Source organism: Hyperolius riggenbachi, chromosome 7, assembly GCF_040937935.1.
Source record: "Hyperolius riggenbachi isolate aHypRig1 chromosome 7, aHypRig1.pri, whole genome shotgun sequence".
In the NCBI taxonomy this organism is placed as follows: Eukaryota; Metazoa; Chordata; class Amphibia; order Anura; family Hyperoliidae; genus Hyperolius; species Hyperolius riggenbachi.
Window position 1 is genome coordinate 265,938,236 of NC_090652.1, and position 16,812 is coordinate 265,955,047.

Here is a 16,812-nt window from a genome sequence, read left to right on the forward strand (position 1 = left end):
TTAATTACATTCCCTTGTTTATTGCACATGATTCTTGTGCACAGTAGTAAAGAACAGCTGTCCCAATCCTCGGACAGCAGCACTATCTCCATCTAGTCACTACAACACCTGATGCAGTAAGTCAACTGACCATCTATGTAGCAATAATAAATACAGACATTTAAAAAATAGATTTGTACCGAAAAATTAACGTACATTCTCGTTATACATGTTCGGCTGTAAGGGCCATTGCATACATTGAGAACACTAGTGTGTATTGGGGACAGGCAGCATGTGACACTAATGTGCTATAAAGTAAAAAAAAATAAAAATCCCAGCAATTAAACTTCCTAACCTAAAATGTAAGTATCTACTGTTAGGTTTATAAAAGAACATTTGAAAGCATTCCCTGTGTATCAAAACATTTACTTTTAATGTGGAGAGCTGTAAGGGCCCAATCACACTTGTGATCACACAACACTAGCAATAAGAGCCAGTGTTTTGCCTCTGCAATTTTATTCATGTTAAATGCATATTTTGCACTATATATTTTTGAGAGATCGTGATTAGCTCTTTTTTTTACATTGCAATCGCTCAAAAATCATGAAAAAGCGCTACATTTGCATTTACCACGAATCACCAGTGATCGCGGCAGTGAGATCACTGCCATATAGTTTACATTACACTTGCGATTTAAAAAGCGCTAGTGACCCCCGGCAATTCGGCGCTAACTGCCCCAGTGTGAATGGGCCCTACAAGCTTGTACTGATCTGCAAATCGCCCAATGTAATTATTGCTGGCTAGAAGCTCTCTGCCTGCTCTCTTCAATCTGCACCCCCTTCCCTCATCTGCTGAAGTGACTCAGCTTTTACCACAGCAATGTGTCTATTCAGCAGAGGAGGGGAGGGGGAGCAGAGTGAAGAGGCAGAGAGTTTATTCTGGCCGGCAATGATTACATTTGCCTTGTACTGCGCTCTGTATTGAAAGGAAATGTTTTTACACACAGGGAATACTTTCAAATCCTCTGAATAGCGGGTGACTAAACCCTGCCGAATTCTACTCCCAGCAGTGAGCGATCTTTGGCTTTATGTGCTATGCAATTCTCTAGGCAGGCTTGCCTGTGCTGGTGGTTATAAGGAGTGCTTGTCTACTGAATAAATGGCGGAAACTCTCCATAAGGCTGACAGATTCAAAACGAGTAATTCTGCCACAACGATTGACCAGTTGTGCCTACCTTAACCAACTAGAACTAGGCATACACTGTACAAAGTTTTTAACAGGTTAGATATTACATTTAAAAGGAACATTATATATAATAAAACGATTTAAACTTTCTCATTGATTAAAATAATTATCAGGCACTGTTTGTTGTACAGGTAGTCCTCGGTTAACGAACGAGATAGGTACTGTAGGTTCGTTTTTACGCGTTACTGGTTCAAAGCGTAAATTTTTACGCATTGAACCAGTAATGCGTAAAAATGTATGTGTTAATGTTCCTGCACTAGCGGGAATGTGTAAAAATGTACGCAATGCGTCCCGCCGACCTCCGAGGTCAGCAAGCTGCCAGCGGGGGACTGGAGCAGCAGTGAGCGACTACGAGGGCACAGGATGGCTGCATGGAGCTGGTAGAAGCCCCAGGTAAGTGAAACTCATTTTTTTATTTTGCTTGGACCTTCCCTTTAAAAGCCATTTTTTCTTTGATTTTTTTTAAATCGATTTTTTCAAAAACTACAAGTCCAATTTGAAAAAAAACATTTTTTGGCTTGTTCCCATGGAAACAGAGAATCCATACTGTTCGTATCGGCGGGTCATTCGTAAGTCGGACGTTCGTAAGTCAGGGACTACCTGTATAAGCAATGCTGGAAGGTGAAGATGGGGCCAGCTACTGTAGCGGTGCACACAGAGGAGGATTAAGGAGAAATGGGGCCCTAAGCAAGTAACTACTTTGGGCCCGCCCTTAGTGGCCACTTGGCTCTTTTCTTAAAATTTGGCGGGGGCTAGAGTCTCTCTCCAAGCCCTAGGCACCTGCCTAAGTTGCTGTGTAGATGAGGAGGCTCTGGGTGCGCAAACAACATTCTCACTGCTTTATACTCCATTGTGCAGTAATAACCTATTGGTGGTGTCAGCCCAGTAGGTTCACAACAGTAGAAAACATAAGCAATCAATATCAGACCTTTAACTGATCTGCCACCCCGGTGTATTCTCCCATTAACATTTCAGCAACCCTACCTATGATGCGATAATACTCAGGAGAAAGGTTGAAAACCTGTGCAACCTAATAGTAGTCCTCTTCTGTTAACCCTTTAGCAGCCAATGTATTTAGAGGCTTGCAAGTGCTCCAGGGCAATTTACTTGAGCATATTTTTTTTTACTACTTATTTGTTACATTTGCTTACTACTAAATAGTACTGCTGTAATGTGTATTTAAGGTGTCTTGTCACTAGGGGGCAGCGTGAGACAATAACAGAGGACTTCTGCTTTCAGTTTCTGTATTTCCTGTTAGCAGGGAGAGATCAAAGTATTCCAAGAATTCCGCCGACTGAGGTCAACAGCAGTGCACTTACCTCAAATGAGATAACTCTATTGAAGCTGCTATTGGGTAAAAAAGTTCAGCTCGTGTGTGCTGCCCCCTTACGATCTCCAATCAAATTTTCATAAAACCAAGTTATCTGGGTGAGTTAAATTTAGGATGTTGAAGGGTTTTATTGCTCGACATGTCTCTCACATTCAATGGCCTTTGTCCAAAAATCTACAGGCTGTGGTTTCCCACAGAACTGAGCAAGCCCAGGCTGAATTCTTGTGCTTTCAGGCAAACCTGTGGTTTGTCCTCATTTAGAGGATCGATAGGACGTCACAGTGCGCCATTTACAAGAACCGTCAAGTCAGTTTCCAGGAAGATAAACTTCTATTTACGCTCAAGAAGACCATGGCCTTTTTCGAACAATCAAAAGAAATAAACCGGAGACACTCTTTAAGGCCTGCATCTGATCTGAACAAGAATCAACAGGTCTGACAAACTATGACCATATATGGGCTTAATCGTGCCCCGTTAGGCCAAGCCCCAGTCCACACAAGACTGTAGCCATGCCCCATAATTAAAAACCCGACATCTCTGGGGTTAATCAGGCCTATCCCACCAACATTTATAAAACAAACCAATAAACCTAGAATTTTCCTCTACAGCTAAACACAGGCAGCCCACTTATAACGACAACACTTTTAAGAAGCTCCTCAAAATTGTTTTAGGAGCCAATATTGTACAATCATCTCTCACATTTAAAATCATAAAAAATATTTACAGTTGGCTTAGAGAAAATCCTTTTTCAAAAAAGCACAAAAAATAAAAAACAAAAGCAGGTCATCTCAGAAAAAGCCCACCTGACTTGCTTCATACTTTGAATCAATCCAAGGCAATAATAAAATAAAAATTTCAAAAAATCCGGCTTGGCAGCTTCTCAGGGGGACAAAAACACAACATTCTTCTCTTCCATTCTGTGCAAAACAAAATTGCAGGTAGTATGTTTCCAGTAGAGTTCTAAGCATAGTCTATCATCGACTCCATCTGATCTTCTGCTCGTCGGTACCGAATAGAATTGAAGAAGAGAGGACTTCGCTTTTTGTAGAGGTAAACGCCAAGTCCGATCAGGAGGATCAGAATGATGATTACTGCAAATCCTACAGCCACACCCACTCCACTAGACCCTGGATAAAAAAACAAAAACACATGCTTGTAAAATGAACAGATCCACCCCGATCAAAAACATAACTTTTTGATAAATTCTTTTAGAACATCAATAACAATTGATAAAAAGGAACAGTCTGTGCCTGAAGTCTGAAGCAGTCTCACTTTAGAACAACAATTTATATTCTTAACTTTGAGATATAATTTTTTCAACCGATAACATAAGGATATTTTTTTTTAAAGTGTACCCGAGGTACAGTAAGATTAAAGTGTACATGTAAGGAAAAAAGGTGACCCTATGGGACACTCACGTTGGCAGGGGGAAGCCTCTGGGTCCTAAAGAGGCTTCCTCCGACCTCCTGAGTTCCAGAGCTTGGACCCCGAAAAGAGGTTGCTGGCGCTTGTTGGCAACTCGCCCAGATGAATTAGCGCCATCCTGCTTGGCTTTGTTCGGAAAAAGCTGGGCTGGATCGGGCCCAAGCTAGCGCAGTAGCACAGACCTGATCAGGATCAGCTATTTCCGCTGGAGGCCAAGCGGGACAGAGCTAATGCGCATGTGCGAGAAGGCCGTTTTTCGGGGTCCCAGCACAGGATTTAGGATTAAGAGGCTTCCCCCTCCCCAGAGGCGTACACTCTAGAGGAGCCTTTTTTTTTTTTTTTTTACAGGCCAACTTATACAAGTGCCCATTAAAGATTATCACAAAAGAAAATGTTGTATTCAATCGATCGACAACATTACAGAATCCAAATTATTCCTGATATTGAAACCAGTTGCGATGTATGGAAAAATCGGATATAATAATCGACCCGTTCTTTAAATAAGCTATTGATCATGTTATCATCCAGGAACGTACAGACCCAGCAGGTGCTCAGTTTTCATACAATAAGATCTGAATAATGTCATAATGCACTAAAAATTGTACTGTCAACAGCCACTGTTAACCACTGGGAGACCACCCATCTATGACGGGTTTGTGGTTACTCAAGCCTGACATGAGGCAAGTGTAATTACACCGGCTTGTGCGCTACTGCCACACAGGTATTTGTTTTCTACTGGCTGCGGGCCACTAAGCAGACAAACATTCTGCAGAGCTGCACTTGCCAGCAGTAAAAATGTCGCCACCAGTGATACATTTCAGAAGGTAAATCAGGAAGAGGAAAGATTTTACAATGGGCAAACACTGACTAAATAATCTATAAATGAATACTGTAAAAAATAAGCCATTCTATACATTATATGATTATATAGGAGGAGGATCGGCCACTCTCCTCCTGGTCCCTACAGCGTTGACCACCGCTGAAACACTCTGGCATCCCACGCGGACCCCCAGGTCTGGCACCTATTGAGACGGCCAGCTGCCGCAGAGCCAGGACTCTTACAGTACCAGTTACACTGCAATCCTAAGGGGACTCATTCTCACTGTTTGACTCTCCCACCTTCTTTCTCTCTCCTATCCTTTCTTTCCTCTCCTTTCTCCCTTTTCCCCAGGATAGGCTGGGGGGGTATCTGATTGAAATGATCATTGCAGAAGCGTTTGAGTGCCATAGACGGCAGCGGTTTCCCCCTGGTCCTTTCTCCTGGGTCCATCTTTTACGGATGCTTCTATCAATGCATTTCACTCTATACTTTATACTCTATGCCTCGTATAAGCACTTTACCTACTGTACATATTTATTGTATGTATACAGAGCAGGGACAAGGTCCTCCAGCACCCAAGGCTGAGACAGCAAAGTGCGCCCCTCTATCCCTGCCGCCCGAGCCATCACACACTGATTGCTATTAGACTAAGAGGTGCCACAGGGCTCACAACCTCCCCAACACCTTAATATCTAGTTATCTGGCTTGCAGTCACTGCTATGTATCCCCTTTTCTTATTTCTTTCTGCTTCATACACAATTAGGAATGACAGCTGAATGAATTGTGCGCCCCCTCCTACACTGCGCCCTAAGGCTGGAGCCTCTCCAGCCTATGCCTCGGCCCGGCCCTGTATGTATATGTATGCACTGCATGTATCCACTGTATATCGACTATACCACCACCGACCCTGTTGTGACACAATCAATTCTGGGTACACCTCATATTGTACTTGGTGAAATAAATGATTCCGATATTATTTTCAGTATAGTTCCTCTAACTGTTTACTGTCCTGTGCAGCCAGCTACTCATTCAGGGAGCTAAGAATTCCAGTAAAGCCTTTACATTCTACTGTAGACTTATTTGTAAAAAAGCTAAATGTACCCTGTGCAGCAATAAAATGTCACGTTAGCATTTAAAGCACCACTATCACAAAAATCATAACATTTAAAATGAATGTAAACACATTCAAAAAAGTGCATTCCTTCCAGAGTAAATGGAGCCATAAATAACGTTTCTCCTTTTTTGCTGTCAATTACAGTAGGTAGTAGAAATCTGACAGAACTGACAGGTTTTGGAGTAGTCCAACTCCTCATGGGGAATTCTCAGGGGCTTTTTTATTTTCAAAACACTTAGCAAATGGCAGTTGCTCTGTCCAACTGCCAAAAAAGTGTGAAGCTAGCAGGGAGGATGGCCAGCATCTTTATATAAATCCTTTTCAGGGAAAGTCTTTATAAAGAAAAAAAGGCTATGCTGAGAATCCCCCATGAAGAGATGGTTTAGCCCAAAACCTGTCGGTTCTGTCAGATTTCTACTATCTACTGTAAGTGACAGCAACATAGGAGAAAAGTAATTTATGGCTCATTTTACTCTGGAACATACATGTTAAACTTCGGCCCGCGGGCCAAATCTGGCCCTCTGAGCCATCAGATTTGGCCCTCAGGTGGTTTCCCCACTTTACATTATGTATGGCCCGCTGTAGACCCCCAGAGAAGCTATATTGTATGGCAAGCCCTAAATCACCAGGGAAGCCATATGGGGAGGGGGGCAGCACTAGATACGAGGGAACTGTACAGGAGAGGGAAGGGGGCCACTAGACACCAGGGAACTGTATAGGGGAGTGAGGACCACTAAGCATCAGGGAATTGTATAGATGAGGAAAGGAAAAAACACTAAACATTAGGGAACTGTATAGGGGATGGAGGGGGGCTATTAGACACTCTATAATGGAGGGAGGTGGGCACTAGAAATTGAGGTTGGCCCGCGACGTGGTCCCAGAACTCAATTTCGGCCCACTTTGTATTTGGGTTTTACACCCCTGCTCTGGAAGAAATGTACTTATTTGCATGTTATTATATGTATTTTACATAATACATTGCCCCTCCCCCCAATAGTGGTTCTTTAACAGAAGCCATTTTTATAAGTGATATTTGTCAGTGAACAGAAACCTGCTTGACTGAACTTTGAACTTGTTGACTGTTTGCACAACTTTATTGAATGACAAGGAAATGATTCCAGAAAACTTACTTATCGGTGCTTTGCATACGACACGGCCCTGGCCGCCAGCGCACGACACTTTGCTCCACCCTCCAGTCTCTGGCAACAAGATGGTGCAGTAACCCTGGCTGGGCTTTTCTGCCTGCAGAGTACTCCAGTTATTATACTTCATGGAAGTGCCATCAAGCCACTTGGGTGCCTGGTCTGCAGAGACAAACCAATGGCAATCATTCAATTAGCTTACGATAAGAGAATAAGAGAAATACTGCTGTAAAGGCTCATACACACGTCCAACATAATGCACAACCAACCGCACGACAAGTTGTTTACACGACAAGTACGCACACACACGTCAACCAACCAAACAACCAACTCACTTAACTACTATGCACACAAATAAACAACAAACCGCACAACACGTCCGCATTCAAAAACAACAAAAGTTTTTCAAAAGACTTGTACACACATTCCAACCTGCATGATAGTTGGTCAGGTTGATCCACCGGTTGGATCTGGCAAACAACCTGTGATCAGTTGGTCGTCTTCTTGTTTGCAAGCCGTACACATGCCCAGCCATTTTACGGCAGACTGAGTTTAGAAGAGTTGGGCAGATTGTTTGGACATGCCTTAACTCAACAATAAAACAATGGAACAGTAATATTCAGTAACAACACAGCCAACTGGAAATATGTTCCTTTCAATTGCCCTGATCTCAGCAAGACACTCATGCCCATGAAAGAAAACTGTAGGAGGTCCTCCAACTGTCACAGTTCCATCAGGACAATTATGGCTTTTGGCAACTAGTGTGGCAAGCTTTGGCCGATGTCCATTTGTGCGTTGTGCAGCTTCCAGTACCGGGAAGTATAAATATGTACTGTGATCATGCTATCCACCCAATAAAGCTTTTAGGATGAGTTTTACGCAATGCTTTATGTCAGACTTGTCTCACATTCTGGGCAGCACTACCTTATGTCAGACAATTCTGTGCCGCCTTCATGTCAAAAGCTCCAGAGAATTGGTTCTCAGATTGAGGAAATATTTGGCCTTTACTTTCACTGATTCTCAGATTTGGAGGAATAAAAAAAAAAGAAGGGTCCTTTCACATTAAATCTGTTGCTGTCATTTCTAACTGAATGGACAACTGATGTGCAGAAAAACGTGCAAAAATAGTGCATTATTTCCGACAAAAAATAAAAAGTTTAAGAGAATAATAAATGATATAAAATGCATAATCAAGTTAATGCAAATGAAACCTAATTTGCACTTTACAGCCTATTAAAAATGTATAGTTCAGAGTATTTAATGCATTATTCCCTTGTATCCACTGGGTGGCATTAGAATAGCAAAGCAGTACAAGGCCAAAAGCTGAACGATCCTTTTCATTTCAGAAAAAGTACAGATCAGATTTTCCCATTTCTGCAGAGCATTTTGTGCGCAGCATTCTGGGCAAACAAGGTAGAGTGTGGGATTCTTAGCACACCAGGGAGAGCGCAGCATTCTGAGCACACCAGGGAAAGCGCAGCAGAGATGAAAACTTGTATACATAGCAATGATGTGCAATTGGATCACCTATCCAGCGCGCACACAGAGAGGAGCCGTGCGCTCGCAAGTCAGACCCAGCGATCTGTCCATCAGTGGCGTAGCTAAGGAGCAGTGGGCCCCGATGCAAGTTTTACAATGGGGCCCCCCTAAGAACTCTATAGATAACAATTGATACGGTGCACCAAATCCTGCCACCTACAGTGTCAGAAGTGCAAGAAGGGGATGGGGAACAGTTTTTTTTTTAATGATTACCACTATAGAAGTGATTATTATGAGCACAGGACCAATAGATAGCTAAAACTGTAGTTGAGGGAGGGCCCTTCGGGGCCCCGATGTGGTTGCAACCTCTGCAACCCCTATTGCTATGCCCCTGCTGGCCAACCATACAGCCGCAAGGACTCCAAGGAGACTCGCAAGCTGCACAACAGCTGAGCACATTACAGACTGCAGCAGTCGCGATAGGCTCCAAATGTTCAGCTGTTGTGCAGCTTGCGTGTCTCCTCAGAGTCCCTGCGGCTTTGCACTGGCTGGGTGGTCCTTGCTTTGGCGGTGCAGTCTAATCCCGGTGGTACTCTCCTTCCCCGCACACTCTTCGTCAATCTGGCTAACATTGCCGCGATTCAGCGGTGTTTTGCTGGGTTGCTAGGAGACGTGTGTGGTGGATGGGCGGGCCTTCGTGTCTGACTTGCGAGCGCACGGCTCCTCTCTGTGCGTGCCAATTAGTCGCTCCACATCCCTGGCATTCGGCCAGCGATGATGTACCTCTCTCCCAGTTCCCTATCAGGTCCAGTGATATGTGTGGGCGGCAGGAAGTATGACGAGCGAAGGGGGGCGTTCCCTCACTCCGGTGGAATGTGTAGGGTGGACTCAGCAACTCTTTCTTGTGAGTCACATGGTGAGTAGGCGCACTGATGATTGGTCCACAGGCGCAGCAAGGTAGTTCCCCATCAGGTCCGCTTTTTTACACAGCGGTGACTGGGCAATAGATATAGCCGTTTGATTGGCTGAGTTACTAATAGATGGGAAATATAAATCGTTTGATTCTGTTTCAAACTGTCACTAACTTGATAAAGGGGCAGACGCTCCAAAACGTTGTTGTATATATTTGACGGTTCTGAATAAAATAATTTAAAGCTATAAATACTGATGGTGCCGGTTTCTACATTCTGATGCACCAGGGAGAACGCAGCATTTTGAGCGCACCAGGGAGAGCGCAGCATTCTGAGCGCACCAGGGAGCGCACACCATTCTGAGCACACCAGGGAGAGAGCAGCATTCTGAGCGCACCAGGGAGCACACACCATTCTGAGCACACCAGGGAAAGAGCAGCATTCTGAGCACACCAAGGAGAGTGCAGCATTCTAAGCACACCAGGGAGAGCGCAGAATTCTGATCACAGGATGGGGAGCACAGCATTCTGAGCGCACCAGGGAAAGCGCAGCATTCTGCGCACAGTAGGGAGAGCGCAGCATTCTGAGCACAGTAGGGAGAGTGCAGCATTCTGAGTGCACCAGGAAGAGGGAGGAACTCAGATGCACCAGGGATAGCACAGCATTAAGAGCTCACCAGGGAGAGCGCAGCATTAAGAGCTCACCAGGGAGAGCGCAGCATTAAAAGCTCACCAGGGAGAGCCCAGCATTAAGAGCTCACCAGGGAGAGCCCAGCATTAAGAGCTCACCAGGGAGAGCGCAGCATTAAGAGCTCACCAGGGAGAGCGCAGCATTAAGAGCTCACCAGGGAGAGCGCAGCATTAAGAGCTCACCAGGGAGAGCGCAGCATTAAGAGCTCACCAGGGAGAGCGCAGCATTAAGAGCTCACCAGGGAGAGCGCAGCATTAAGAGCTCACCAGGGAGAGCGCAGCATTAAGAGCTCACCAGGGAGAGCGCAGCATTAAGAGCTCACCAGGGAGAGCGCAGCATTAAGAGCTCACCAGGGAGAGCGCAGCATTAAGAGCTCACCAGGGAGAGCGCAGCATTAAGAGCTCACCAGGGAGAGCATAGCATTAAGAGTGCACCAGAGAGAGCATAGCATTAAGAGTGCATGAAGGAGAGTGCAGCATTCTGAGCATACCAGGGAGAGCACATTCCTTGGCAAACATACCAGGTGAGTTGGAATCTACCCCGAGCCAAACTCTGCCAGTCATAAATGCGTCATCCTTCAGATATCTGCTAACAAACGCATTTTCTTCACCATTCTCTATTGTCAGCAGTCTGGCTGTGGGATCTATAGGACAGAAATTACACACGATAGGTCAGATTAAACACCAGGAACAAGTAAATAAAAAAAATAAAAAAAAGACCATTTCATCCAGTTATGTTTTTAGCCATAAGTAAATATATTATATAAATATATTCCAGTATAATAGAACACCTGTGACTGAAAATGTGAATGGTTACCACAGTGCTGATGCTGTGGCTGTATCTCCTTGTAAATCACCAGATCAGGGAGATGTGTGTAAATTATGTTCAGAGAAAAGTCAGAGGTTTCATGTGTGACTATACAATGTATGACAAATCCTGATATAGTAAACTACTTGGCCAGGTCCCTTGGGGTTCACTATAGAGAGATTCTACTGAATGGCGAAAAAAGATCACAATTCTAGCCAAGAAATATTTATTTTGTTAATAAGAGAAATCAATGTAACCTCCATTTTTCTCCCTTAAAGCGGATCCGAGATGAAAAACTAAATATAACAAGTGACTTGTCTATATATCTTATCTAAAGTTTAGATAGTTTACACAGCAAATCTATCTTCAAACAGCTTCAACAGTATATTAATATTTTTTCCTGTGATACAATGGGAGCAGACATGTTTTCTGCTTGTCACTATTACACAATTACACACACAGGCAATCTTATCTGTATCTAGGCATGCTAATCTGCATATTCTGTGAAAACTCCACTCTTATCTCCTCCATTACACAGGCAACTGATCTGTATCTGCACTGCAGCTCTCAGATTGTGAAAACTCTGCCTCTGAAATCTATAGCTAGTAACACCTTTTTCACCTGCCCAGACTGAAATCCCACAATCCCTTGCAAGCGCCAAGGCACTCTGGAGAAGCTGTGGGTGTGGCTTGTTTAGTTTATAGGAAATTAGGGTATTAAAACAAAACAAAACAAGTATTTGGCTTGAGGAATGCCCTATAAACTATATGTAAGGAACACAATTATGCAAGGAGTAAAAGTTCATCTCGGATCCACTTTAACTATATTACTGTGTATAAGCTAAGGACTGTCAAGGGATATCATTCAACCGTTACCAGTGGAATCTGCAGTAGGAAAATGCAAAAAAACACACACAAAAAAAAAAAAAATAATGGTGCAGGAACCTGTTTCTAGACTGGCTCTGTAATCATACAAAGAACTCTTCCAAAACGGTTTGCATGCAAAGGAATTTCGTACTAGACCACTCTCCCAGAATCCTATAGGCTGTATGCCTCCCAATCACGTTGGTGGAACAAACGCCAAAATTCCCACAGATGGAAGTGTAGCTGCACACTAGCTCCAAATCCTCCTTGTGCCGTAACTGGCCAGCGATCACTTGTCATCCCCAACCTATAAACGAGTAAGAGTGTACTCCTGGGCAGTTGAGTTTGCATGCAATTTTGTGTTTGGTGAAAATGCAGTTTATAAGCTTCATATGCAACTTCTCTAGGGCAAACACTCCTCTTAGCAGATGGACTGTAACGGCCAACTGTCGAAAAAATGTAGACGGTGAGCAGCAACAGCCAATAGAATCTGGTAAAATCGCTGCCGTGATACTCTCCATGTGGCTACGCCCTCAGACCAAAGTGTTTGCGATGACATACCTAGAGACTTGCACAGTTTGCTGGCCTGGTCACCGGTGAACACGGAGTAGTTGTAGATCTGTACATCAAACCCATAGCAGAAATCATTTTGCCGTATCCAGTGTTCAGAGCCAGCTACTTTAGGACACAGTGGATCAGAACTTTCAGACTTTGACTTTGCTGCAACAGAAGAAGAAAGTTGTGGGTTCTACAGCAGGAGGACTGGTTAGTGAGGCTTTTAGGCATGTCAGTTTCATACCGTCAGAGGGTTTGTAGCAAATGGCTCCATCCAGGGTTTCTGTGCAGCTCTTGAAAAGCCAGTTTCCTTTTGTATCCAAGTAGAGGCAGTTACCCTGTGGAACCGGAGTCTCTAGATTTCCTCTATAGTCGACTGAAGTGCCATCTGACCATTCTAAGTTGTTGGGCAATGCCTGTTGGGCAAATCATATAAGGTAAGTGCAACAGACCATTCCAGAAAAATACTGAACTTACATGGATACTTTGGTCACTTACTTAAAAGCAACCTGAAATGAGAGGCATACAGAGGCTGGCATATTTATTTCCTTTTAAACAATACCGGTTGCCTGGCAGTGCTGCTGATCTTCTGCCTCTAATACTTTTAGCCATACGCCCTGAACTACTGCAGGTAATATTGCCGTGTCCAGGCAGCGCACTACAGCTAGCAGTATCCCACGCATCAATTAGCACCCGCAGTACATGGGTAACCCGAGCATTGGTGCGCCAATAAAGTTACGCTACTTGTGTAATATGCGTTACCATAGTAAAGTTCACGTTAACCATGTACCGAGGGTCATGCTGATTGCATTATGTTAATTTGCACTAATGGATTATGCAAATATATGAAGATGGAAAACTGACCTAATTCCACTTTTGTATGATTTGATTGGTCCGGTTTCAAGCTACATATTTTTGCATACCAAATTTGCATAATCCTGTATGAAATCGGAATGATTTGCATCTCATTGACCGGAATCCAGATTAATCTGGACTCATGGGTACAATGTAGCTGAAACACCCACACTAAAGTCCTGAGGTGCCTAACAGTAGGATGGGTACTAGTACTTGGCTACCATGTAGACCAGCGCTGGGCAAACTACGGCCCGCATCCAGCTCGCATGCTCCATGGAGACACGACGCAGGGAGAGTTTCACTTCCCCGGTGCACTCTCGCAACTTTGCAGTGAGGGAAGGGGGGTGGAATTTAAGGAATGCGGCCCGCACAATGTGGGCTGGGCCACGTAAAGTTTGCCCAGGCCTGATGTAGACCATATGCTATTGATTAGGTTATCCATGAATGAGTGGGCATCAGGCACACACTTACATCATTATTCCATAGCCCAATCCACAGTGAAAATCCATCCTTTCTTGCTATGCTCTCCAGGAAGTACTGATCAGTCTGACTATGAATACTGGCCAGGTGACCACCGCTCTTCTTGCATTGCTTCACTGACTCCAGCCATGTCACCTTTGTCTGCAAGACGTAGTATTTGGAGTTTCCGTAAGGTATGGAGTCAGGCAACTTCTCCTTGTGTTCCTCCTTCGGGCCTAAATACATTAAAATATAGAACACAGGCAGGTCAGGATACAGCTTAACAATACTCACGTAAAACAAAACCTGAGCATATGCAAACATCTGAAGATCCATTCTTGAAGCCCAAGATCAGCAGCAGTTTCTATAGAAGCATTTATGTGGAACGCTCAATGGAGATACATACCCTTTTGTGGTCTCTTGCAATTTCCTGCAGAAGTTAGTGGAAAGAATGATTTCCTGTGTTGGTATAACAGGAGTTAGGCCTGTTTGACATTATGGCGCAAATGCAGCAGATTCAGAAACAGCGACTGGCATCCGTGTCGTTCACATTATCTGCCATTTTGCATCCACTCTGTTTGTGTTACCATACCACCCACTTCGTCTGTTGCTGCTGATTCCTCCACTTGTTCTGAAACTGGTCGGAACCTGGCAGAAGCATGGGGCTCCCTATTGGACTGTACTGTAAAAATGCACTGGGGTCCTACCTAGCAACAAGGAGGATACTCTTTGGTCCACCATGAACCAATGAGAGCTTTCCATGTAGCTAAGTAAGATTCCCATTGGTCTTTTGCAAACCAATAGGGTGCCCTGTGCCCCACGCTTCTTCTGGGCTCCAATCTGCTTCTCCCCTGTAGAAGAGCGAAAGGAGGGTGTCAGCGGTGGCGGAACTGAATTCACAAGACAGGTGATTTGGAGATTTCCATGTGGTGACCAGCCTAGTGGGAACGGACACCGTCCATTCTACTACTGTTAGGGCCCTTTTTCACTAGGAACCTTGACTCCATGCAAAATCGGACTGTGTTGTGATCACCCTGCCTTCTATTTCCACTACTGCAATTTGGCCACGATTGCACCAATGATCCGCCAGGGTATGAGCGCAAATGCACCAAAAATCGTGCAGGCCAGCAATTTTGATTTGGATATAAAATGAATTGAACTGTTGGAGAAATAGCATTGTGATTTATATGTTAGGCCTCTTTTCCAAGGACTGTTGAGCTATGTGCTCAGCAAACAGTTACCGGGCAGCAGTGAGCAGTTGTAGGAGTTTGAGAGGCATTTCGCTGCCTATCAACAGTCCGTGGAAAAGAGGCCTTAATCACGGTGCTGTTGAGATTGGTAAACAGGCGTGATCCGAAAATCGGATCATATTTAGTGAAAAATTGTTTAAGCGGAAATTTAAAAAAAAAAAAAGTGCAGCCTCCATATCCCTCTCAGTTCAGGTATCCTTAAAGCAAACCTGAGGCGAAAAAATAAATAAATTATGATATCGTGAATTGTAAGGGTAGTGTGGATAATGAATAGACCATTAGTAGAAAAGAAAAGAGTCTCATTGTTATTTTCAGTTATATAGCTTTTTTGTATATAACATTGCATCATACTGTCACAGTTGCAGTACTCTGTCTTTTAAGCTCTAAATAATGACCCTTTGAATTTTCCTGCAGTAAAACCTTATCTCTAGCTTGTTAGCCTTCGGGCAGCGTCCTACTCCTTATGTCTCCTACCTGATAACGCACCTCCATTAATGTACACCCAGCCTATGGATCTGAGTGAACTCTTGAGTGAACTCGACTTGCCTAATCTCCATGCTCCCATCCAGTGACTGACTAAGCATTACCTTGTACTCATACTGTGCTGCGTGATCTGGTTTGCATGTATTCCTGTATTGTCTTATTGCTGTATGTCACCCCTAAATATTCTGTCTGTAACCTTAACGAATGTTCAGCGCTGCGTAATATGTTGGCGTATTGTATGTACAATAAAGAAATAATAAAATGAATATCAAGCTTTCTCTCACCGTTTCTTGGCTGTTTAAAGAGAACCAGAGACGACGAACACTGGAGATTTATACATACCTGGGGCTTCCTTCAGCCCCATCAGCCTGGATCGCTCCCACGCCGCCTTTCTCCGCTGCCTCTGTTCGCCGGTGCTGGGTCTCGTCATTTCGGCCAGTCGAGCAAGTAGACGTAAGTGCAGTGCGCTCCCTCCGTACTGTGCAGGCGCATGCGTATAGAGCCGGAGGGAGCCACTGTGCATGCGGAAGACTGGCCGCGTTTGGTGGAAATGACGGGACCCGGTAACGGCGATAGAGGCAGTGGAGGACGGCGGCGTGGGAGCGATCCAGGCTTATGGGGCTGGAGGAAGCCCCAGGTATGTATAACATCTTCTTTTCATTTTTAAGCTTCGTTCTTCTCTGGTTTCCTTTAAGTGCTTCAGAAAACAGGACTGTATTCCAACTTAGGCATCAAATAGCTCAGAGAAGCTCTTTTGCCTAGATAACAACTAAAGTGTTTTAACTCTTCCTGCACTGGAAAACAATATGAGACACTTTTCTCTGCTACCAATGTTCTATTTCTTAGCTGTACTACACATACAATTCATTATTTCATAAGTTTATTGTCACTTCAGAATTACTTTAAGCTCGACATATAAGTAATATAAGTAGCCCACTGATTCAGTCTAACCTTTGTCAATCTTGCAGGCCACGATGGAATGTTGCTGAAAGAATTGCAGGTCAAAGTCTCTGGGATTTGGGAAGAAGTCCCAGAAGCCATCCATCTTCATTGCAGCATAAAAGACGGTATTTGTAGCATTTGGCCTCCCATTTCTCCAGTTGGAATAACTCACGTAGGTTTCATCATGCCAGCAAAGCCGATCCTCTGATGACAGATAGTTTGTGTTACAATCGCAGTAATAAAAATATCAGACTTCTGATGATTATATAAAACGTAAACTAGCGCGCTTTGCTTTAGAAAGGGCCAAAAACAGTTTCAGGTTACAAAAACACTCTGTAGCTCAGCCTTTCTCAAGCTTTTTACCCTGGAGGAACCCCTTCTAAAAATGTTCAGATCTCAGGAAACCCCTGCATTACCCTCCCTGGCAGTATGATTAGTTCCGGATTTTAGGGTCTTTTTAAAA

The 16,812-nt window shown here is 44.0% G+C and overlaps 1 protein-coding gene across 1 annotated transcript in view; it reads right to left on the minus strand.

Moving 5' to 3' along the window:
* LY75 (lymphocyte antigen 75) overlaps positions 1 to 16,812 on the minus strand; it is a 162,471-nt gene continuing 145,659 nt past the window's right edge. The window contains exons 29-35 of the mRNA XM_068245642.1: positions 16,359 to 16,553; positions 13,687 to 13,910; positions 12,605 to 12,776; positions 12,367 to 12,525; positions 10,656 to 10,778; positions 7,044 to 7,217; positions 1 to 3,681 (exon numbers count right to left, since the gene is read on the minus strand). Of these exons, the coding sequence (XP_068101743.1) occupies positions 3,515 to 3,681; positions 7,044 to 7,217; positions 10,656 to 10,778; positions 12,367 to 12,525; positions 12,605 to 12,776; positions 13,687 to 13,910; positions 16,359 to 16,553 (1,214 nt within the window). The 3' untranslated portion in view covers positions 1 to 3,514. The remainder of the gene's footprint in view (positions 3,682 to 7,043; positions 7,218 to 10,655; positions 10,779 to 12,366; positions 12,526 to 12,604; positions 12,777 to 13,686; positions 13,911 to 16,358; positions 16,554 to 16,812) is intronic.